Below are 23,774 nucleotides of genomic sequence, written 5' to 3'. Positions count from 1 at the left end.
AATGTCGTAATCATGAATTCCAAGTCCTTTCTTACGTTTATTCGTTATTTGGTCAAGTTTAAAAACTAATTGCAACTCGTAGTTGCATTGACTAGACTTGTTTCCCGGGCGCCATCTTAGACTAGTCAATTTTGCATAACGGTAGTAGTATACGGCGTCAGAAGTACAAATCGGCGGGCCCTACGTGCAATCCTGTTTCTATGAGAAGTATACACTCCTTTCTGTATATTTTATCGCTATTTATGGAAAAACATTAATGATGTCAATAATAGAGACCCTTCTTATGAAAAAAAACGCAATCTTCTCCCAAAAACGAAATCCACATAAAGTACCTGTAAAATACAAAAAATACATACCCACCCGCACACAATACACCCCAACATACAATAGAAAACGTTATTAAACACAATACAAAACATTGCATTACATTTCTAACCCTATTCCTACCTCATCAACATACTAACCCAAAATTAGTCAACCGGACCAAAACGAAAACCGTAACTACCTCCTAAAACACACACATCCTACAACTACCAAACAATAGAAAACTTACACACACTCCACAAACACTCAAACTAAACATATAACTTATATAAAGTACTTAAAATTAAACTTACACTTCCACACGCGAAGCAGGCTCCAACCGCGAGCTCTTCCAAGTCGAAATGACCCAAAATAACATGGCGCGGTTACAAAATATGCCCAAACAAACAAATAGTCCCATTTCTATTAACATTAAATAACATTTAAAAATTATTTTACACATGTTACAATATACATTTTGTAACTATTGTATTTTTTTCAATTAAATAAAAATGTAATATTGTTATAAATATTATTCCAATGTACTATATGTTATTTTCAATGACTTTATATTAAATACAAAAAAAAATTCTTATTACAAATTACTTACATATCTGTATGAATATACAATACTGTTATTAATATTACTATTATTTACTGTTTGTATAAACCAATGTATTACCTAAAAACATTAGCAATGTATCTGTAAAAATTATTATTATTAATATTTAATATATTAATAATACAAATGTATTTCAAAAAATACAAATGTGAATATTATAATAATGTTAACAAAACCTACCTTTTTGTATTAATGTTTATAAATATGTGTTCCACAAATTTTTTTAAAAATACTCCCACAATGTTAGAAAATTCTAAAAAAAGTTGTTATATATAACGTGTCAAATACATTTTTATGTTTACATTAAAATCTGTGAAATAAACAAAAAAATTTACACTGAATAAATATTACTTTACTTCAAAATAATTGTAATAAATTATGTTTGCAATCATTTTTTCAAATAAATGTACAACTGTGATGAAAATGTAAATATGTTTTATTGATTTAATGAAAATAAAAATGTAGAGATAACATTGAAACTCAGGGAAGGTGCTGGACACAAAAACCATATAACTTACTATTCCCACACCACCAAGTACAAACTCAGGGAAGGTGCTGGACACAAAACCCATATAATTTACTATTCTCACTCCACCAAGTACAAAGTCAAGGAAGGTGCTGGACACAAAAACCATATAATTTACTATTCCCACACCACCAAGTACAAACTCAGGGAAGGTGCCGCACACAAAACCCATAAAATGTACTATTCCCACTCCACCAAGTACAAAGTCAGGGAAGGTGCTGGACACAAAACCCATATTATTTACTATTCCCACTCCACCAAGTACAAAGTCAGAGAAGGTGCTGAATACAAAACCCATATAACTTACTATTCCAACTCCACCAACCATAACCTCATGGAAGGTGCTGGACACTCAAACAATGTAATTTACTATTCCCACTCCACCAAGTAGTAACTCAGGGAAGGTGCTGGATACCAAACCCATATAATTTACTATTTCCACTCCACCAAGTACAAACTCAGGGAAGGTGCTGGACACAAAACCCATAAAATTGACTATTCCCACTCCACCAAGTACAATAGGAGATGTAGAGTCTGTTGGCGAAGAGGTTTGCGGAAGGAGACTCGTATGTACTGCGCCGAGTGTTCTTCTAACCCTGGGCTGTGTGTGCCTGCTTGTTTTAGAATGTACCATTCGCAAAAATATTTTTGGGAGCATCCATGAGTGGTATTGTGAACTGCCTAGTCTTTATTGTTTTATATTTTTTGTTCAATTTCAAGGTTGGCATTTGTGCAATGTATTTAGTTTCAGATTTTGTGTTTGTAGATTTGTATCTATTTGCAATTTGTTTGTGTTTTCTTTTTTGTATAAAAAATTCCTGAATGTGATGGTGGTGTGTGTAGGCTGGCATTTGGCTGGTGGTGTGCATGGACTGGTGCTTGGCTGGCGGTGTGTGCGGGCTGGCGCTTGACTGACGGTGTGCATGGACTGGTGCTGGCTGGCACTGTGCCTGGACTGGAGCTTGGCTGGGGGTGTGTGAGGACTGTTGCTTGGCTGACAGTGTGTGTGGGCTGGAGCAAGGCTGGTGGTGTGAGTGGACTGGCGCTTGGCTAGTGGTGTGCATGGACTGGTGCTTGAAGCGTGAATTGGCGCTTGGCTGGCAGTGTGCATGGACTGGTGCTTGGCTGGCGGTGTACGTGGACTTGCGCTTGACTGGCGGTGTGGGTGGACTGGTGCTTGGCTGGGGGTGTGTGAGTAGTGACTTCCTACTGGTCACTAGACACACTGTTAGCAAAACACCACTCCACGCAATCCGTGAGCTGGTGTGGTTGCTTCTCAGGAATGTGGGCGTGTGAAAGTGATTGGCCGGTGAATGGCGCTGTCTGCTGGTGTGAGTGTTGTAATATGCAGGGCCCGCGGCTAGCGTTGTGAATGGTTTTGTACGTGTCACACTTATAAAAGGTGTATGAATGGCCTGGAAAGAGGTTGGTGCCTTGTCGTGGCTTTACAGCTCACAAGCTGTGAGTCAGTGGTTCAGTTTCGCGTCCTTTCAATTATTAAGAGTGCATTTCATTTTTGTGAAATCTCTGATTAATACAACTGCATATACTGAATCATCACTCACCCTTGTGCCAAATCCAACCAATATGTATGTTTGCTTGAAGAATAGGTGGTTGTGCAGAAATATTTGTCTTTTATGTTTTTGTCAAGCAGTGTGTACCTTGTCCCTTTTTTTGAATGTTGTAATGTGTTGGTTTCCTGCCTGGTGGTGTGAATGGTCTTGTGTGTAGCATGTATGAAAGATGTGTGAATGGCCTTTAAAGCAATTGGTGCCTTGTCGTGGCTTCACAGCTCACAAGCTGGGAGTCACTGGTTCAGTTGTTTGTCCTTTCAATTAATGACAGTGCTTTTCATTTTTGTGAAATCTCTTGTTAATAAAATTTTATATACTGAACCATTACTCGCCCTTGTGCCAAATCCAACCAGTATGTGTGTGTGCTTGAGGAATAGATGGCTGTGCAGTAATATTTGTCTTTCTTGTCTCTCTGCCAAGGTGTGCTTTTCATCTAAGAAAAACCTACCAACTGCAGATATTGTCGCAAACTAAACACTCTTGGGAGAACATGGTGATGTCTCTCTTTTGGATCCCAACTAGTTATCTTACCCACAATGTCCTGCAAACCTCAAAATAGGACTGTCACATTTTCCTTGCATTATTGTGCTTAAAATTTCACGCTGCAGAAAGTTTCAACAAATTTCCAAACCCCCAGCATTTTTTAAGTATTCTGATAAAATTGGTACCTCACTCGCGTGGGTGGGTCGAGGACCCGTGACAGGCAAGGGTTGAAAACCTATTGAGGCGATATCAAAATTACCTATCACAAACCAACCTGGCTTTGCAAGGGGGAACCCATGAGTTTTTGGCCCGGGGCTCGGCGGCCATCTAGGGAAGCCTACCAAATCTACACATTTCTGGAAACTTAACACCTGGTGGAGTCCAGCGAGGTATGGCTTGAGTGGGTCTCCCAATATTCTCCTACCCAGAAGCCCCTGCAAACCTCAAAGTTTGCTGAAAAAAATCACTTTTTTCTCACATTCCTGTGTGGGAAAGTCCTGGAATCTGCGTGGATCCACAAATTTCCTCCCACCCAGCATCCCCCAGGTCTCCCAATAAAAATGGTGCTTCACTCACGTGGGTGGGTCAAGGACCCGCGACAGGCAAGGGATCAAAACCTATTGAGGCGACATCAAAATTACCTATCACAAACCAACCTGCTTTTGCAAGGGGGTTCCCATGATTTTTTGGCCCGGGGCTCGGCGGCAATCTAGGGAAAAGCCTGTGATGCGGAGATTAGTGCGCTGCGATTGAGCTTTCAAGTCTTCGGCTCGGTACTTCAGGGCAGCCTCCATTTCAGCGATACGATATTCCGCCATGTGCAGGCGCTGAATGTTTGTTGACCCTTTCCACCATTCTGTCGTTTCTATAGGCCAAGGTGTTGATGTTTAAATCAATAGCCGACTGGCCTTGCTGCATAAAAGCTATATTCTGTTTTATATCACCAATAGTATCCTCTGTTGAGTTATCAGGCTCTGGCATTGCAGATTCTGCAGCGTCTTTGCACCGCCTGGATTTTCACTGCTCAAAAGTGATCTTCGGCTCAGCATCAGCTCAGCACACCAGCCAGTGGCGAGCCCACACAACAAACCAGCATTGAGCACGTTGGGCACGCAAACAGACCTTGCACCTCTGGCCAGATCTCCGGTTGTATCGGAGCGACATGGACCTCAGGCACTTCTGTGTAATCAGCAAAAGGAGGACTGCATACTTCCCTTATCAGCGTTCATTAGCGAGAGAGTAGAAGCCACAAATTCCTGCCAGATAGAGCTGGTGGCTGGCGGAGCTCGATCACGGAGAGGCCACCTTCGAGCCAGGCAAGCTTCACCCCCCTAGCATATTTAGATAAGGGCAAAACATGCATTTGCAACCTGCTACTTTAATAAACTGTCACAGCCAGTGAGTCTGTTCTTAGGAATACAACCCCTTAAGCAGAGCTACTTAGTACACTAAGCAGTATCGTAGACTAATGCTGTCAGATATGGCTGTTATTCGTTTCCCCCTTGATAATAATCATGCATCATTTACAGAATTGCATGTTAAGGGGAAAAAATATGCAAGGGAATGCATCCCAAGTCACATCCAGTTCCCATGATATAAAAAAATATCCACGCACACGACTTGAAGCATGTGCTCAGATGATGTGAAAGGAGAAAATACACAGGAGGTAACAAACAGAGATGATGCTATGGTCATTGTAATAACATTTGTCAAATCAGTGAGAATATACATATTGGTGATAATAAGATCTGGCCACATGTGTCTGAACAGTTGTAATCCACTAAACAGATACTTACACCACTTGTTGTTTTATGACGCCCTACAGCGTTGGAGTCCCTAGTAAATTTGGCAGGCTCTAACAGGTAATATCTTTTATTCTGGTGGAGGCATACCTTTTCCATCAATGGAACTCAAATTTTTATTCACACAGTTGTATAATATTGAGAGCATAAATATGCTTCTCATGAGGTATAAGGTATCTATTTTCTTTGGCCTTTGGGCAAATATAAACCTTTCTTCAGACTTTTTTCATTCCCTAAACACATGGGTGCAAGTCACTTCTCTGTGACTTTTGTGTGCAGAATAAACATTGGAGATAGCCTTTTAATCAAAATAAAAACTTTCACAGATATTTCCCACCCTGGTCCACTACTTGTTATGAGAATTCAGCATAGATGGTCCTGAAGAAGATGGAGTTTTTATTTTCTTTCCACCAAAACGTACGTAGACCGGACTATTCAAGATTCTGACGTACAGCACAGCAACAGTTCAGATAATTGTTTCTTTCCGTTTTTCTTTGATGGTGACAATCAGTATTGGTTGGAACAAATATGCATGATAAAAATGAGGGTATGAATGTGTGAGAGTGTGAGATATAAGTGGCTTAGACAGAGTGGGAATAGATCATTTTCATGATTGACTCCTTTCCATGAAAAATGTATATATGTGTTTCCTTGTATTTTTCCAAGACCATCACATGGTCTATACAAAGGAATTGTAATGGACTGATGAAAGAGCTTTTACATTATTTATTGTAGTATATTGTACAGCACTGTATATGTTTGTGTATAGCACTTTATATATTGATTGTATTTACTATTTTTCTGACCAAAACCCAATGTATTTTTTATTTTTCTTGATTATGACATGCACTACAGACTAAGAAACTCAAAGTCAAGATATAAGAGTATTTATGAAATTAATGCGAAAAAAAGATAATAATATGAAAATAATGCAAGGAAAAAATGGCTCACATTTATAAATGAAATACAACTTTATTCTAGCATAGGGAGCTCTTTAGAGCCCCATAAGAAATGCATTGTAGTGAATCAAAGATTTTGAGGGTTACCAAAAGGAGAACTATAAAGGGTGATAAAAGACTTTGGTTACATTAGAATTCATTTGTTGATGGTACCATACTAATTTCAGGAATTGTGATGTGTTCTAAGGTGATTGTACGCTGTGAAAAACCTTCTGCTGGGATATCATGAATCATGTTTGAGAGAAAACAATTTTCACATGCTTGTCTCATAGATTTTTGGAAGGTGCTCCAGAAGCTAAAATGAGATATTTTCTGTAAATTCACATTATCTTTCTCAGTCATGTGAGAATGAAGTCTGACATTCTCAGTAAAACATGTACATCCAACAAGGGCAGAGACTGTCAGTTGATTCCTTTGTTTTCTCCTGCATGTTCCCAGAGTTTTCTAAAGAACAACTAGAGCACTAACAGTCTTACTATGACAACATTATGGCACACCTGAAGTCATCTTGATTGGAATAAACTGGTAACTCTTAAAACATTTAATTTAAAAAGGAAAAAAATGAGGGGGTTCATTTTGTCATAGAAATTATGGTTAGTGCTGTAGAAAGAAACATTAGGATTTGTTTTAAGTGAGATCTCAAATATCTTCCTGTTATATTTCAACAGGAGCAGCCTATCAGTCGATGCCTTTGTGTTCTACTGCAGCTTCCCAGAGTGTTCTAATGAACAACTAGAGAGCTAACAGTCTTACTTAAGACAAAATTATGGCACACCTGAAGCCATCTTGATTGGAATAAACTGGTAACACTTAAAAAGGAACAACATGAGGGGGTTCATTTTGCCATACAAATATGATTAGTGCTTCAGAAAGAAAATGTAGGGCATGTTTTAAGTGAGATCACAAATCCTCTTCTATTTCATTAAAACATTCTGACATGCAGACTGAAACAATCACTTTCAATACCAGCAGTAGACTTCCAGTTAACTCCCTGGTGAGCAGTAGCTTTACTAAAGTGATCTAATAAACAAATAGAGTGCTATCAATCTTAATTTATGGGAAATGTGTGATACATCTGAATGCCTTCTTGATGGAATCAAAGTAAAAACTGAAAGCATTTCCTACTGAGGAGACTGCAGTAAATGGGGAAATTAGGAAACTTCATAATAAATAAGTCTCTCAACATGGCCACCAGAGAAAAAAAGAGCCCAAATGTAGCACAAATATCACAAATATCACCCAGATGTAGCCCACATATAGCCCAATGACAGAAGTGTGCAAAACACTTTTTATTTTTAGTTTTTATGCAGTTTTATATAGTGCAGACTCGTCAGGTATTGGAGCGTTACATCTTACTTGGACCCCTTTTTGCATATTTTGCACAAAGTACATGAGATTGATCTTGCAAAACATTGAACTTTATGATTCTGTTAACCTGAAGTTGCTCTGACCCAGGCTTTGTAACACCCGTTTTTACCTACTGGTTTTAATTAATTCTCACTGTATTGTATTAGGAAGGAGGATTTACTGAGGCAAACAGGAGGACCGAAACATTTTCACATATATACATAGTATAATAAATAAATATATATTCACTGAAAAAACCATAGGTTTCAGGCACATTATAGTTAGAAATTAGCATTTAAAAAACTTTCGAAATTCACTGAAAACACCATGGGTTTTAAGGGTGTACTAGTTAGTTGGACATTTCACTAGTACAAAACCATAGAAATTCCCTCGTTATAGTTAGTTCAGCTAACTATAACTCGCACGCCCGCAATGCACTGCTGATGACGTCACATATTACATCACTTATGACATGGTCAGTGGCATCACTCATGACATCACTGATGACATCTCAAAGACATCCCTGATGACATCACTGATGACATCATCCAGTAAATTTGGGTTTTTTCTGAAAATATGTTTTATATATGTATATCTCAAGGTCGATGGAAGAATAAATGGGTGTATAAGTGTCTAAATGGATGATTTTTTTGTAAAATTGACTGTATGACTGATTAAGGGTATCTTGGTGAATACATGGGTTAGTGAGTAATGTTTAAATATGTAAATATCTGTTTCAGTCTTTCACTTTGTGTACACGTGGCTGATTGGGTTGGTGAGTAGCTACATGAATGTCTATATGGGTTATTAGTTGGTTTTTTGAGTATCAGTATGAGTGTCTGAGTGTCTGTATGGTTTGGTGGGGGTATTACTTAGTGCATAGATGCATGAATGAGTGACTCACTGTTTGTATGTGTTGAAGACAGCATGTGTGCAGGACTGCATAGGTGGATGAATGAGTGTATGGGTGTGTTAGTGAGTGAATGACAGTCTCAATAGTGTCTTTGAGTAACTACATAAACTAAACTAGTATATGTGAGTATTGGTGTATATAAGTGAGTATATGTGAGAGTGAGAGATTGGAAGAGTTACTGTACAAATAAGTAAGTGTTTCTATAAGTGATTATTTAAGAGAGTAAGTATGTGTAAGTTTCTGTAGAAGTTATTGTGGTAGCGTGTTTATACTGTATATGCAAGTAAATGGATGTTTGATACTCTGCATGTGTGACTATGTGTCTGAGTAACTCTATGGATGAGTGGTGGTGTGTAACAGGATGTATATGTGTATGAGTACATATGATGAGTGAGTACATGTATGAGTGATTGTATAGAGACTGTTGGTGAATGAGTGGATGTGTGTGTAGATCTTGGAATTACTGAATAGGTGTGCTGTAACTGGTATTGGTATGTCCATTGTTTGGAAAATGTTAGTTTGTATTTTTGAGTGTGTGTATCAAAGGTTATATTAGGGTGAGAGGAGGTCTGCTACTCTATCACAAGGATGATGTCATCAGTGATGTGATGAGTGATGTAATTTGAGATTTCATGAGCGATGTCATTTGAGATGTCATGAGTGATGTCATGAGTGAAATCACTGACCATGTCATGAGTGATGTAATATGTGACGTCATCAGCAGTGCATTGTGGGCGCACAACTTATACTTAGCTAAACTAACTATAACGGGGGAATTTCTATGGTTATGTACCAGTGAAATGTCCACCTAACTATAACGCCCCTGAAACCTATGTTTTTTTCAGTGAATACATACATATACACATATATATATCTAAAAAGGTCCAAAGTATGTGCGCTCTCAAGATAAAAGGGATCCGAGACAAAGTAACTTGCAAAAGCGTTTAATTACACTCTGCGTTTCGACTACAGTTGTAGTCTTGGTCACAAGTAAAGTGCAGGAAAACATGATTGGCTTAAATAACATCACATGGGAGAGGCACACAGGAAGTGGTGTGTCAAGTGAAAATGGCAGCCATGGTGGAATGGTAAACTGTAACTTTAAACAATATATATATGCAATATGCCTGGTAGCATAGTAAACATAGGCATGCATAAATACAGTATGATTAACAACGTAAGTAAAGCCAGATGGAAACGTGAACGCAAAGTGCGATGCAACTGGGGCAAAAACTGCATAGTGTAGATCCCACAATGTAGCATAAGGTACACCCCTGCCGGGATAACTATACAAGGCAGGTCAAGTGTCCTGGCGTGAGGTTGAGTGACATACCTTGGTGAGGGGGTGGGATCCAGCCCAAGTGGGCACGGGCACATGTAAAGCAAAGTGCTAAAGGCAAACCAAATGTCCAAGGGGTATCAAGGGGTACCATCAACAGACATAGAATGAAAATACTAGGCGGAGTCCTGCCTGCCACCACTGTAACGAAATTACCATGTGACAAAATCAGCCAACTAAGGTGATAACCGAAGAAAAGCTTAGGCAGCCCGAGGCAGGTGAAATCAGGCGAAATGGGCCCCTTCCTTTCCTCCTGCAAAAAAGAAGAAAAATGCAGGTTAATAAAAACTGAACCCTAAACAGAAAGAAGGATCAAGTATAAAAAATGTGTTTTACCCTTTCTAGATGCACTGGTGTTGCTAAGGAGGAAAAACAAGTCATAAAATGACATTGCAGGCTTAGGGAACATGTCACAAACAGTACATTAGAGGAAATGTTAAATGATAGACACAGGTAGGAAACTATTGTTCTTTCAAGTGAATGGCTAATTCCTCGTCTTTGTTCAACCCCCCTGTCATCTTGGTTTGAAAGTCTACTATATATTTGAACTCTTTCTGTCTTAAACTAAGCATTCTGTCCCACCCCCTGGGGTTATTGCTGATCTGTTCCAGAATGCAATAGCTAAGGACTGAGGAGTCAGAAAAGTGTTTGGCTTGGTAGTGTCGGGCTACCGGATATTTGGGGTCCTTATTGGTTATGGCCCGCATATGTTCAAGTATCCGTTTTTTGCCCATCAATGTGGTACTGCCAATATACCACTGTTTGCATGGACACGCAATGGCATATATCACAAATGTGGTTCTACATGTGAGGAATTGTGAGATGACCTTTCTGTGTCCCTGTAGGTTGTGATCGCGCTGTTGGTAGTGTATCTGGTGATGTCACTATGTTCAAGCATGTCTCTCATTTTCCTGCTCTGTCTGAGCGTGATGCTGAATCGTCTCGCCTATAGTGTTGTCATTCCTAAGTGTGATCCAGTTGTTGGCAAAAATGCATCTGATGTTGTTGATGTCAGAATGGTATGAGAGATGAGAGTATGATTCTAGTGCCATTCTCTTCAGTCATGTCGTCAGGTGGAGTTTTGTCTGCGAGAGTGTCAGTTATATTGATACAATCTGCTTTCTCTTCGGCTTTCTTAAGAACCCAGTTAGGGTAGCCCCTTTCTCTGAATCTCTCAAGCATGGCGGTGCTCTCTCCTGTGAATGATTCCTTTGTGTTGCAGTTCCTTTTGGCCCTCAACAGTTCCCCATATGGAATGCTCCATTTGAGCATTTCTAGGTGAATGCTGAGGGCAGGAAGGATGCTGTTGCCTGCTGTCATTTTACGAAACAGTATGGTGTGGATAGCATTATGTCTGATCTCCAGTTTGACATCAAGGTATTCAGCCTCTGTTTCGTTAAAAAAATCTTTAGCTTCAGGCATTGAGCCCCTCCTGAAGATGAACAGGTTGTCAATGTAGCAGAACCACGTGATGACCTGTACAAAGTCCAGAGAGAACGCTGGATCCTAGAAGATCTCCTCCTCCCAGAGTCCCATGAAGAGATTGTTGAAACTGGGAGCAAAGCATGATCCCATCGCTGTACCTGTGGTCTGAATAAACAGCTCACCATCAAAAAGAAAGATATTGTTTTTCAGACAGAACTCCGTCATGTCAAGGATCATGTTGCTATGCTCCCAGAATCTAACAAGGTTCTTCTTAAGGAAGTGTTTGCAAGCCGTCAGTGCCTGCTGAGGATCAATAATGGTATACAGGGAATGTACATTGGGTATGATAAACATAAAGTCATGAAGCTTATGGGTGTACGCAAAGATATGCATGTACATCCCCTGTGGGAGGCACTCCTTAGATGTTCAATACAATGATTCCAAAGTTCAAAGAAAAAATTTAGATTTATTAATCAATCTTCATTCATAGAGGTTTGTTTTCCAATGATATTCTCATCATATCACTGCAGTAAGTAGACAGTGCAACATATACATGGTAAATGCGAACTCCAATGCATTTCGGGCTGCACGCCCTTTGTCAAGGAGAGCTGGAAAGAAAGAAGAAACAAGCCCAAATCAGGGAAGGGGGGGGGGATGTGTGAAAACACAGATAGCGAGTGATAGAAGAGGAAATGAATTTTAAAGTGCCGATCAATGTAGTGATTGGGTTGTGTTCCAAAATTAAAAAATGGGGTGTGCAACATGCGAGTCCATAGGTGTGTGCACGGAGAGTTAGTAGGATGAGAACAAGTAAAGAGCAATAAGCCGCCGGTGTAGGGGGCCGTGGGTTGACGTGGTGAAGTGAAATGACAAGTGTGAAATGAAAGGAGTGAGCGGTTAGACAATTGGATAGTCACAGTTCCGTAGCGAGAACCTGCGTGCAGTTACAGCACTTACTTCATGGCGGTAGCCGTGTAGGTCGCTGCGTCAATGCCGGGATCCGTGTGTTGAGATTCAATTCGCGCGGCCGGCGTGAGGGAGTGTAAATAAAAGGAAAGTGACGGGCAGGAAGTAAAGAGAGGACTACGTGGAAAATGAACGTGGGGGCTATCTTGGAGTGGGTTACGGAGAAAAAGAAACTGGAATGGCTGAAGATAAACAAAGATAAACAGAGAAGGGGTGAAAAAGAGTACAAAGGAATAAAGAGCAATGCGGTGTAATTACAATTATAAATTACAATTAAAGATAACAACTGTATTCAACGCGATCATTCAATCCATGTGGTTTGAGAGTCTGCAAGCGATATATCCATTCCAGTTCTTTTTTGAGTAGTAGTTTGCGATTGTCTATGCCTTCAGTGCGGGTAATGGTTTCCAATACTGTAAATTGAAGTTGTGCTATGGTGTGATGAAACTCGTGAACGTGCATGGCAACATTTTGATTTTTCTTGCTTTGTGCGGATGTTGGATTTGTGTTCGTTTATGCGAACTTTAATTTTCCTTTCGGTTTTGCCGACATACATTTTTCCGCAGGGGCATTTCAGAGCATAGATGAGGTTCATGGAATTACATGTAGCGTTTACTTGTAATTTAATAGGGTGGTCTTTCATAGGATGTTTGATGTTATTGCCTCCGATGATACAATTACAGTTGCTACAGTTTAAGCATGGTTGGGTTCCTTTGTGGTTCTGGTTGGTCGGTGTTTGGGTAGAGAGAATTTCTTTGATGTTCTTGCTGCGGGTGTAAGCGAACAGTGGAGGAGTGTGAAAAATGTCCCGAAAATCTGGTTCCAATTGTAAAATGGGCCAATGGTTGAGGATAATTTTCTTATATTTGTATACCAGGACCATGCGCTCGTTGGGTTGTTTCAAACTTTTGGAGAGGCTTTGTTGTCTAGTGATATTGGCCACTCGTGTTTCTGCTTCATTGAGGATGTTTTCAGGGTAGCCTCTATCTAGGAAACGTTGATGCATTTCCTTAATGCGAGTGTTGTAAGTTTGTTCATCCGATACAATCTGTTTGACACGTAGCATTTGCGAAAAGGGCAGATGCTTCTTGAGTGATCCCCGGTGGAAGCTGGTGAAATGCAATGTGTTATTGCGGTCGGTGGTTTTGCGATGTAGATCGGTGGTGATTCCTTTTTCAGTGATCTTAATATGCACATCAAGGAATGAAATTTCTGTGGCACTTATTTGCCATGAAAGCTTGATGCGTTCATCTTTAGTGTTGAGTTCTGTCAGTGCATTGCTGAGTGACTCTTGTGAATCGGTCCACATAAGGAATAAATCGTCTATGTATCGCACATACATCTTTATTTTGTCGTAGAAGGTGCCATTGGCGTATATATGTGTTTTTTCAAAATTCTCCATGTAGATGTTGGCATATGTGGGAGCCGCACAATTGCCCATCGCCATTCCAGATAGCTGAAGGTACCATTTTTCATCCTCTTGAAAGTAGCTATGGTATAGCGTGTACACCATAAGTTCCATGATGAAAGTTTGCATGAGAGGGTCGATGTTGCTCTCAAGAAGAACTTGTTCGACAGCTTCAATCCCTCCCTGGTGGGGTATGGAAGTGTACAGTGAGCTAACGTCAGCTGTACACAGTATCAATGAATCGTTGGTGTTAACTTGAATGTGGGCCAGTTTGGTGAGGAATTCAGTGGTGTCTTTAATGTAACTGTTGGATTTGGTGACCAGAGGTTGAAGATATTTATCTATGTACTTGCCCGTGGGTTCATGTATTGATCCTTTAGTTGACACGATGGGTCGAAAAGGTGGATCGAGAAGATTTTTGTGTATCTTTGGGCTCATTTGGATTCTAGGGCTTCTAGGGTGTTTCTTGAGTAGATAATTTTTCGTGCGATCTTCAATTTTGCCGGATTGGTGTGCTTTGCCAACTATGTTTTGCTTTGGAACTCCTTTGTGGGGTTGTTATCAAGTTCCATGTAGGTGTTGGGATCTTGTATGTGTTCAAGCAAGCGTTGGGTGTACATGGTACTGTTGATGATCACGAGAGCCCCTCCTTTATCAGCTTTAACACACTTAATGTGTGGATTGTTAGCCAGGGTTTTGAGAGTGTCTCGGTCCTTTTGTGTGATGTTTCTGTGTTTGGGTGAACTTTTAAAGTTTATTTTGGACACGTCATTACGTACAAGGTTTTCAAAAAGGTTAATACACTTATGGCTATTAGGAGCCTGATAGGTGCTGGGTGGTCGTAGGCCCTTGAGTTGGTCACTTTTAACATTGGTGTTGGGAGGTAAGATGTTGTCGAAAAAATGACGTAGTCTAAGTTTTCTGGTAAACTTGAATGTACTCACTTCGAGTTCGAGTAGGTTAGTTTGAGTCACAGGGATAAATGATGTACCTTTCTCGAGGAGATCCATTTGATGTTTGGGAATATTGGTGTCAGAGATGTTGATGACTAGGTGGGTTTTTTGGGTTTGAGGTCCTTCTTGGTGACCGTGCTCCGCGTATTCGGAGGACTCTTTTCCTTTTCTTTTCTTCTTGCTCCTCCTGGGTCTTCGGTTACTTCTGGGTCTGATCCTAAAAAATGAACAGTAGATGATTGGTCTTGTCCGGTTGTAGAAGTAGATGCTTGGTCGCTAGTAGACGTTTGACTAGAAGGAGCTGTGGTGGTGGTTTTATGTGAAGGTCGGTAAGAGGCGTCACTTCCAGAGGATGAAGTGTCGGTCTGTGTATTATAGGGCCTGTTGCGTCGGCGTTGGGCATACACATCAGCCCACGTGTACACTTCGTCTAGCTTGAAGTCAAGCGTGTCTCTTCGATATTTTCGGATTTTACGTTCATTGATTTCTCTTTGATGTTTATCAAGAGTGGTTTTAATGTCCTCAAGGGTGTTGGTGAGCTCTTCTGGTGTCAATAAATCTTTAAGTTCACTATCAATTTCCTTGATTTCTTGTTCTAAGTCTTTAAGGATGCCGTCCAGTTCTTCAACAATGAGAAGGATCAAGTCCAGACTGCACTTATTTAGTATACCATTCCACTTTTCCTTGAAAGTTTTGGAATTCTTGCAGAGGGACGGTTTGAGGGCTATCCGTAATCCGCGTGGGATTCTGAGGGCTCGATGATATCTGAGTAATGTACTCGCATGGAGTTTTTGATTAATGTGACGTTCTGATTTGGGCTTGTTTCTTCTTTCTTTCCAGCTCTCCTTGACAAAGGGCGTGCAGTCCGAAATGCATTGGAGTTTGCGTTTACCATGTATATGTTGCACTGTCTACTTACTGCAGTGATATGATGAGAATATCATTGGAAAACAAACCTCTATGAATGAAGATTGATTAATAAATCTACATTTTTTCTTTGAACTTTGGAATCATTGTATTGAACATCTAAGGAGTGCCTCCCACAGGGGATGTACATGCATATCTTTGCGTACACCCATAAGCTTCATATCTCTAGGCGCCTGACGGAAACGCCACCCTGGAGTGCACCCATCCCGTTTTAAATAAGCATTTAAACTACATTCAACCGTGTTGTGCACTTCCCACACTTCTATTTTGTCAAACATAAAGTCATCACACCAGGCCACATCCTGCATCTTCACAAGGAAGACTTTGGTGTCTCTAATATAACTAGGGAGATTGATGACATGTTCCCTGAGAAAATGGTCCATGTATTTGGACACATGTTCTGTTACACTGCCCCTGGAGGAAACAATCGGCCTTCCTGTTGGGTTGTTCGAGTCTTTGTGCACTTTAGGTAAAAGATATAACACAGATAGAATGGGATAGTCCCTTTTTAAGTAGCAATACTCATCCCATGTCAAAATGCCTTTATCTTTCCATTCTGAAAGTTTGTCCCAAATGTTGTTAATGCTGCTGTCATACACGTCATGGGTAATATGAAGATAAAGTTGTGGTCATTGAGTTGGTGTTTGGCCTCACTGATGTAGTGTTCTCTATCTAAGATCACAATGTTACCTCCCTTGTCTGCTGGGCAAATGACGATGTCACTGTCCTCTGCTAGACCCTTGAGTGCTCTTGTGTCTGAAATCCGTGAGTGCTTTGGTGATATTTTATATATATATATTTACTTTAAAAAAAACAAAGGTTACAAGTTTGTTACAGTTAGAAAATAGAATTTATTTTAAACTAAAACATTCACTGAAAAAACAAAGGTTACAGGGGCATTATAGTTAGGATCAGATTCCACTCATACAAAACCAGTGACATTCAGCAGTTATAGTTACCTGAGCTAATTACGACATACGTCCCGCAATGCACTGCATATGACCTCCCATATTACATCTCTCATGAAATGGGCAGTGACATCCATGATGACATCTCAAATGAAATTGCTGATGATATCATTAAATAAGTGTAAGTGTTTTTAACAGTTTATGGGTGTTAAAAATATAAAGTATCCTACTACAAAAGTTAAATTAGCGTACAAGGTGCACTACTACTGAGTGATGCTGATTTTAACATATATTTAATGAGTGTGTGACTGTATGCATCCTTGTTTGTTTGTAAGGGTGTGTAAGTGGCTGCACGGGTGTATATGTGGGTGTTTGAGTGGCTGTGTGGATGAGTGAGATGTGGTGTGAGTGGCTGTATTGGTGAGTGAGTGGGTTTGTCAGTGGCTGCATGGGTGAGTGAGTGGCAGTGTGAGTGGCACTAAGGGTGAATAACTGGGTGTATAGTGACTGTATGGATGAGTGAGTGGGTGTCTGAATGACTGTATGAATGAGGGATTGGTGTGTAAGTGGCTGTATGGGTGAATGAGTGACTCTTTAAGTGGGTGTTTGGTTAAGTGAATTGGTGTATGAGTGGCTGTATTGGAGAGTGAGTGCATGTAAGTGGATGCATGGGTGAGTGAGCAGATGTGTGATTGCTCGCTTGGATGTGGGAATGGGTATGTAAATGGTTGTGTGAGTGCATGTGTGTATGCTTCTATGGGTAAGTGAGTGGCTGTGTTGAGAGGATGTATGGGCGAGTGAGTGGGTGTGTCAGTGACTGTGTAGGTAAATTAGTGGGTGTGTGGGTAGCTAGATGGGTGAGTGTGTGGCTATGTGACTGGCTGTATGGGTGAGTGATTGGTTGTATAAGTGATTGTATGGGTGAGTGAATGGTTGTATGAGTGGCTGTATCCATGAGTGAGTTGCTGTGTGAGTACTGGTATGGGTCTGTGAATGGGTATGTGAGTAGTTGTGAGGGAATGTGAGTGGGTGTACGAGAGGTTGTATGGGGTAAGAGTGGGTGTGTGAGTGGTTCCATGGATCTTGTCATTAGTGATCACTGACCATGTCCTGAGCGATGTAAATTGTGAGGTCATTAGCAGTGCATTGGTGGGGCGTAAGTTATAGTTGAGCATATCTATAATGTCCCTGTGGTTTTTTCAGTGAATTCCTGAGGTTATTAAAAATGTTTTTCCTAAACATAGTGACCCTGTACCCTCTTGTTTTGGTTTGGCGTTTGATAAATCTTCATTAAATTTTCAAAAGTAGTGTACTGGTCACTTCTGCTGCTATCTGCAAAGTTTAAAGGGTGATTCCTCAAGTGGGGGCCAAGAAAAAGGGGAGGGGTTCCCAAAATAATTTTTTCCCATGCAACGTCCATGGGAATAGGTTTTAAACACAGTTATAGCCTGAAACGCTGAACGGAATTACACCACATTTGCGAGAAAATCTAATCTTGGTCCTCAGATTGTGCATGTTGTGATTAGGGGTTAAGCTGTTCAGTAGTTTGAGAGTTATTAAAAAAGAAATGTATAGTTATCTAGGGACACGGAACCTTCACTGATTTACCTGCAGGGTATTCATGGGTACCCGCGGATCCTTGTAAAAAGCAAAGGCCTGATTTGCTGGACACAACCTGAACGGCAAGCAGGCAGACATCGCCATCTGGCTCAGACTGGTTCACAGTGCACATGTGGACTACAGACCTCATTTAACATGCTCGTGGAGAAAAGATCCCAAGACCTAGCTTATTTGAGCATGCCAGAGCACTGTTGTTGTTGTGTTCTATTTGTAGACATACCCTACTCAGCTTCATTTTGTCTATTGGTCTTGAAAATCTAGTGCAATAAGATACCTACAAGACTCAGTACTGGAGGTAGCTTTCCTGATGAAGGCACTGTGTTGCAGAAACACATGTAGACAGATAACTAAGGATAACTAAGAGTATAAGCCACTGTTGGTACATCTGCAAAGAGCTACGATTGAAACAAATGTATTGTATAGACACTGAATAGATCGTGCTTTTGGTATTTATACTTTCAAGTACCTAATAACAATGCAGTACTGTTGATAAAGAATAACTCTAAATTGATTATAACTCTGTTAGGTAAATTAAGTAGTCATCATTACGATTTAGGAAGCATTGGTGAACACTATGGGCAATATGAATGAAGGATAGTGTGTTTGAAGAGAAGGTTGTTTGAGTAACATATATTACTATTTTTATAGAAATGTTTAATACTTAGCTGTAAAACATTGTCATTCTATTTGAGAACATTTTTATAAACCTTTTTAATGTTGATTCTTAGTAAAGGTTTGGACAAAAAGTATGTGGAAAAAGGTAGGGCCGATGACCTTTTTCAGAGTTGCCCGGCGTTAACCGCCTCTATACCCACTCAAGTTACCAAACAAAGAGGCAGGCGCTGGAGACTGGAAGGCAGGAAACAGAAGTTTTATTCCGACGGAGCAGAACACATCAAATCAGACAACAGGGTATCTTCTCGAGGTGCTCTAAACGCATCTCTGAGGCCTGGCCTCTTATACACAAGTTTATTGCTTTATTGCGTGAAACACATCTTTGTCAATACTTTGATGTACGGAAAGACATCCTCGGAATCCCCGCTTCAGGCCCGTTCTCACACACATTTACAGTTGGAGTCCCCACCCCGGTCGCAACAGGTGATGATTATCGCGCAGCTGGACATTCCGCCGATTCACGGAATGTATGAGATCGATCGGATCTCATAGGGTGGGGGCTTTGATCAACTCGTGGATCCTTTGATGGGGGAAGCTTCCTACTGTACAGGGGGGCAATAAACAGTATCCGCAGGGCCAGGTGGCGGCCTGGGAACGAGTAAGACAAGCAGGCACACAGGAAAGGGGGTTTTATCAAAGGACCCGGGACCATGAAAGGAATGAAGGGAGGTGTCGCGCTGGGAACAGGATGGGGTTCCGAGGCAGAGCTGCGCTGAAGAGGGGTTTATGACCCAAGGCATGTGAGAGCGGGGGCTGTCAGCATGCGGGGGATGCTTGCGAGGTCAGGGGAGAGAGAGAAAGACGCGCTGGCTATCAGCGATGGGCAGAGAGGCCATGGTACTCAAAATGGGCTCGAAAAGGGGGCAAGATGGCGCCGATAATGTTGACGCTGCAGCCTAAGTTTTAACAGTCCTCCCTTTTCAACATATCTAGCCAGCTTGTCTACTCAATGTCGATCTTCATTAAATTCCTAACCTCGGCATCATATAATGCTCCCATGCATTGAAGTCCACAGTCTTAGGGCAAATACAACTCGTACATAATGAACACAGAGGCGGCAGGCAGTGAATGACTAAGCATAATCCACATATTACAACTACAGGAATTAGGATGATGGTAAACAGTCTCCAACCCCAGTTCTTAACAGTACTCCAGAACCATCCACCAAGCGACCATTCTTCCTGCTTCTGGTGGACTTCTGAAGACAGTCTCTGGAGGTGTTCGATGGCCTTGTACACTGAGGGAGAGTTGTCCGGTATATATGTACAGCAGCTGGACCCAATAATCCGGCATGCTCCTCCACGGTCCGCAAGAACCACATCTAGAACGAGGCGGTTCTGGAGAGCCACCAGGCGGACCGCTTGAAGCTCGGCTGTGTTGTTAGCAAGGATACCAGCTGTGATGTTCATTGTTGTCTCGACTGCCTGAGTCAGATGTCGGATGGCACGGCTGTTTGCCATCGGGCCCCAGAGTGGAACAAGTCCCTTCATAGCATCGAGGAACTGTGCTCCTGTTGAGTTGGCTTGTTCAATGTCCTTGGCTCGTTTTTGTCTATGGTGATTTGCGGGGGCCACATAGGTCGGAGGAAGGATGAAGGAGATGAAACAAGTGCCCCCCCAGCCTTTGGGGAGCCAGGTATAAGCTTTTGTGCCGCAAACGAAGTACATATTTGGAGAGGAGACAAAGGAAGGTGGATCGGTAGAGTCCAAAGTTCTGGTGAAACGGCAAGCAATGCGTCCTACCAGCTGTGTCCCAAGCCCTTCTATGCACATGTGGCCTGTGACGTTGATGACAGATAGAGCCACAGTCAGAGTGGCAGCCGTTCGTTTCCGTAGGTAGGAGAAGGTGGGTCTGGTTGGATTGTTGAACACTTGCATTTCAATTCGTTCTTTAGCGGGGATGTCCATGTGGATAGAGTTGTTGGAGGTCTGTGGGCAGAAATGTGTCTTTGTTTTGTTTCGCCAGACCTCATGAAAGAAATGCGTCATGGTTTTGCTGGAGGTGGCATTGTCCTTATAGCTCTCTTGCAAGAGGATCAGCCAAGCAAGGCAGGAGCCGTAAATCGAGAAGGGTGAAGGGATGAAAGGTATCGAATGTCCAGTGGCGTGGGGTAGCAACCCACAGATCCAGCAGTTGGTGGCATTGGTGGCGAGATTGTGCTGGTGCAGTAGCTGCACAAAGGAGTTGTTCCAGAACTCCTTTCGCCTTTCTCTCAGTTGAGGAGAGAGCGAGATCAAATAATGTTCTTTCATGGTAGTAGGCTGCGCAGTGGTTAGCAATATCTGATGAGCAGGTGTGCTTTCCTCCAAGATCCAGAAGGAAGTCATGAGGAGGAGGCAAAAGAGGAAGACAATGAAGAAGGCGATTGTCTTTGATTTGTGCATATTGTCAGTCTTTGGGTTCCTGTAGCGGGTATTTCCAGTTGCTTCCATCATCTTCTTATTTGGCGCTTCCATCATCTTCTTATCTGGCGCTTCCATCATCTTCAAGGTGCTCGGTAGCGGGCAGAACCACAGATTTCGTTTAGCTTCTCTCCGGGTAACCTTTGGTGGTGTTTAGGTCACCGTTCTGAGATTTAACTTAGTCCGTGGTCTACTTAGCCGAAGCTCCCTCCTTTCGACGCAGGAAATACCCTTCTCTGGATGGCACAGTGGGATCAGAGAATTTTGCAAGTTCAAGTGCCTCGGTATCGGGATAGCAGTTCAGCGATGGTCGATCCTTGTTCAGGAGCTCTTCCTGGTTGTCGATATTTTCTGTTGTGGCCAGGGTCGAGGAGACCTTCTTGCAGTGGTGCGCGTGCAGCCAGTGCCGTTTCCCCTCCACTCGAAGAGCCGTCCGGGTGGTGATCAGTACTTGCCAGGGGCCCGTCCACCGGGGTTCCAAACTCTTCGCCCGTTGAAAATTCCGGACTAACACGTAGTCCGCCGGTTGGATGTCATGGCCCGGACCCCTGGAAGCATCGGGGATGGCCTGCTGCACCTGCTGATGAATGACAGACAGAATTTCAGTCAATTTATACAGATAATCAGACATTAGGACGTCCGGGACGTCATGAATGGAAGTTGGTTTTGGTGCAGACCAGACGCTCATGGGTCGGCCGAAAACAACCTCATAAGGTGTCAAGTGGTGTTTGGTGGGGGTGGAACGCATCGATAGCAATGCCAGTGGGAGAGCGTCTGGCCATTTCAGACCCGTGGTAGCCACTATTTTGGCCAGTTTGAGCTTTAGTGTGGCATTGTGTCGCTCGACAAGTCCAGCGGACTGGGGGTGGAAGACTGCGTGGAACTTTTGCTTGATACCCAGCCCTTTTAAGATGAGCTGGATGACTTCAGCTATGAAGTGGGGGCCATTGTCGCTCCATAAAATTCGACAAAAGCCGTAGCAAGGGAAGAATTCTTTTAACAGTACTTTTGCAGTGGCCATAGCAGTGTTGTCACGGGTTGGGTATGCTTCCACCCATTTGCTAAATGCGCATACCACAACAAGTACGTATTTCAGGCCTTGGCATCTGTCTAGTTGGATGTAGTCCATCTGCAGGACTTCAAACGGGTGATTGGGGACCCCAAACCCTGCCCGGGGTACTACAGTTCCTTTCCCGGCGTTATGTTGCAGGCATATCAAGCATTGTTGGACCAGACGTTTGGCGGAGTCTGTGATTTTGTCGTTGTGCCAAACTCTGGAGACAAGTTCAATCATGGGGGCTGATCCTATGTGAGCAGGGGAGTGTGCCATAGTCAGTATGGGAATCAGGTATGAGTCAGGTAGCAACCATTTGTTTGTGTCTTTTGTCCGCCAGCAGCCTTCGTCGTCTTTCAGTCCCACCCGTGCCCATTCAGTCAATTCGTGTTGTGTGCTAGCCATTTGAATGTCTCTGATAGTGTCCCTAGCGTCGGTCCATTTCTCTGCTTGTGACCTGGTCACGTACATGCGTGTTGTCGCCCTATTTTCAGCTGTCGTTCGAGCAGTGAGGTCGGCTAGTGCATTTCCTTGTCCAATAATGTCTGTCACTTTCTTGTGTGCCTGGCATTTGATGACCGCAAGTCTTTTGGGGAGAAGGACAGCTTCGATCAAGGCGGAGACTAGATCTCCATGTAGGATGGGAGTGCCGTGTGAGATCAAGAATCCTCTTTCCTTCCAAAGGAGCCCAAAATGGTGAACCACCCCGAAGGCATACTGGCTGTCGGTGTAAATGTTCGCTGTGGTTCCTGCTGCTAGGATGCATGCTCGTGTCAGGGCAATCAGTTCCGCTGCCTGTGCAGATCGTTGTGTAATGCGGGCTGTCTCTACTACAGTTCGGGCTGTGGTGACTGCATAGGCAGCTGAAGTGGTGCCATCGGGGAGTTTGATGCAAGAGCCGTCCACCCACAGTTCTCCGTCAGGGTCAGGAAAAGCTGTGTCTCTGAGGTCAACTCTACTTCTAGTCTGTTCGTCCGTGAGGGTCACACAGTCGTGTACAGGGGGCACATCGGGATCATTCTCTGGTAGGGGTAACAGAGTTGCTGGGTTCAGTGTGGTGCATCTTTTCAGGGTGATGTGGGTGCGAGCAGAGTCAGTTCGTATCCAGTCGTGCACTCGTCAGGTGTTGTGTCTTGGTTTGGTTCAGGAGGGTGTCAACTGCATGGGGTACTAGTACCGTGAGGGAATTCGAGAGCACGATCCCCTCACTCTGTCGGATAGAGATAGCAGCGACAGCTACAGCTCGAAGGCAGGTAGGTAAGGCTCTGGCTACGGGGTCAAGAGTGGCAGAGAAGTAAGCGCACGGTCGTTGCTTTGGGCCAATGGACTGGGTCAAGACTGATAAAGCACACCCCTCCCTTTCGTGAGTGTAGAGGGAGAAGGGCTTTGTATAATCGGGGGTACCTAGGACAGGGGCTGAACAGAGGGCATCTCGCAGCTCTATGAAGGAGGATTGACATTCAGGGGTCCAAGGGAGCGGGAAGGGGACATCTTTAGCTAGCAGAGAAAGCAGCGGTTTCACAATGAGGCTGAAGTTTGGTAACCACTGTCGGCAGAAGGAGGTGAGG

At 42.5% G+C, this 23,774-nt stretch overlaps 1 protein-coding gene across 1 annotated transcript in view; it reads right to left on the bottom strand.

Moving 5' to 3' along the window:
• Positions 1-14,715: 14,715 nt before the first annotated feature.
• Positions 14,716-23,774, bottom strand: part of LOC147747282 (uncharacterized) — a 142,117-nt gene continuing 133,058 nt past the window's right edge. Inside the window, exon 3 of the mRNA XM_086925163.1 lies at positions 14,716-15,242. Coding sequence (XP_086781289.1) covers positions 14,716-15,242 — 527 coding nt within the window. The remainder of the gene's footprint in view (positions 15,243-23,774) is intronic.

This window comes from Lissotriton vulgaris, chromosome 1_1, assembly GCF_964263255.1.
Source record: "Lissotriton vulgaris chromosome 1_1, aLisVul1.2, whole genome shotgun sequence".
In the NCBI taxonomy this organism is placed as follows: domain Eukaryota; kingdom Metazoa; phylum Chordata; class Amphibia; order Caudata; family Salamandridae; genus Lissotriton; species Lissotriton vulgaris.
This window is presented reverse-complemented; position numbering and strand designations above follow the sequence as displayed.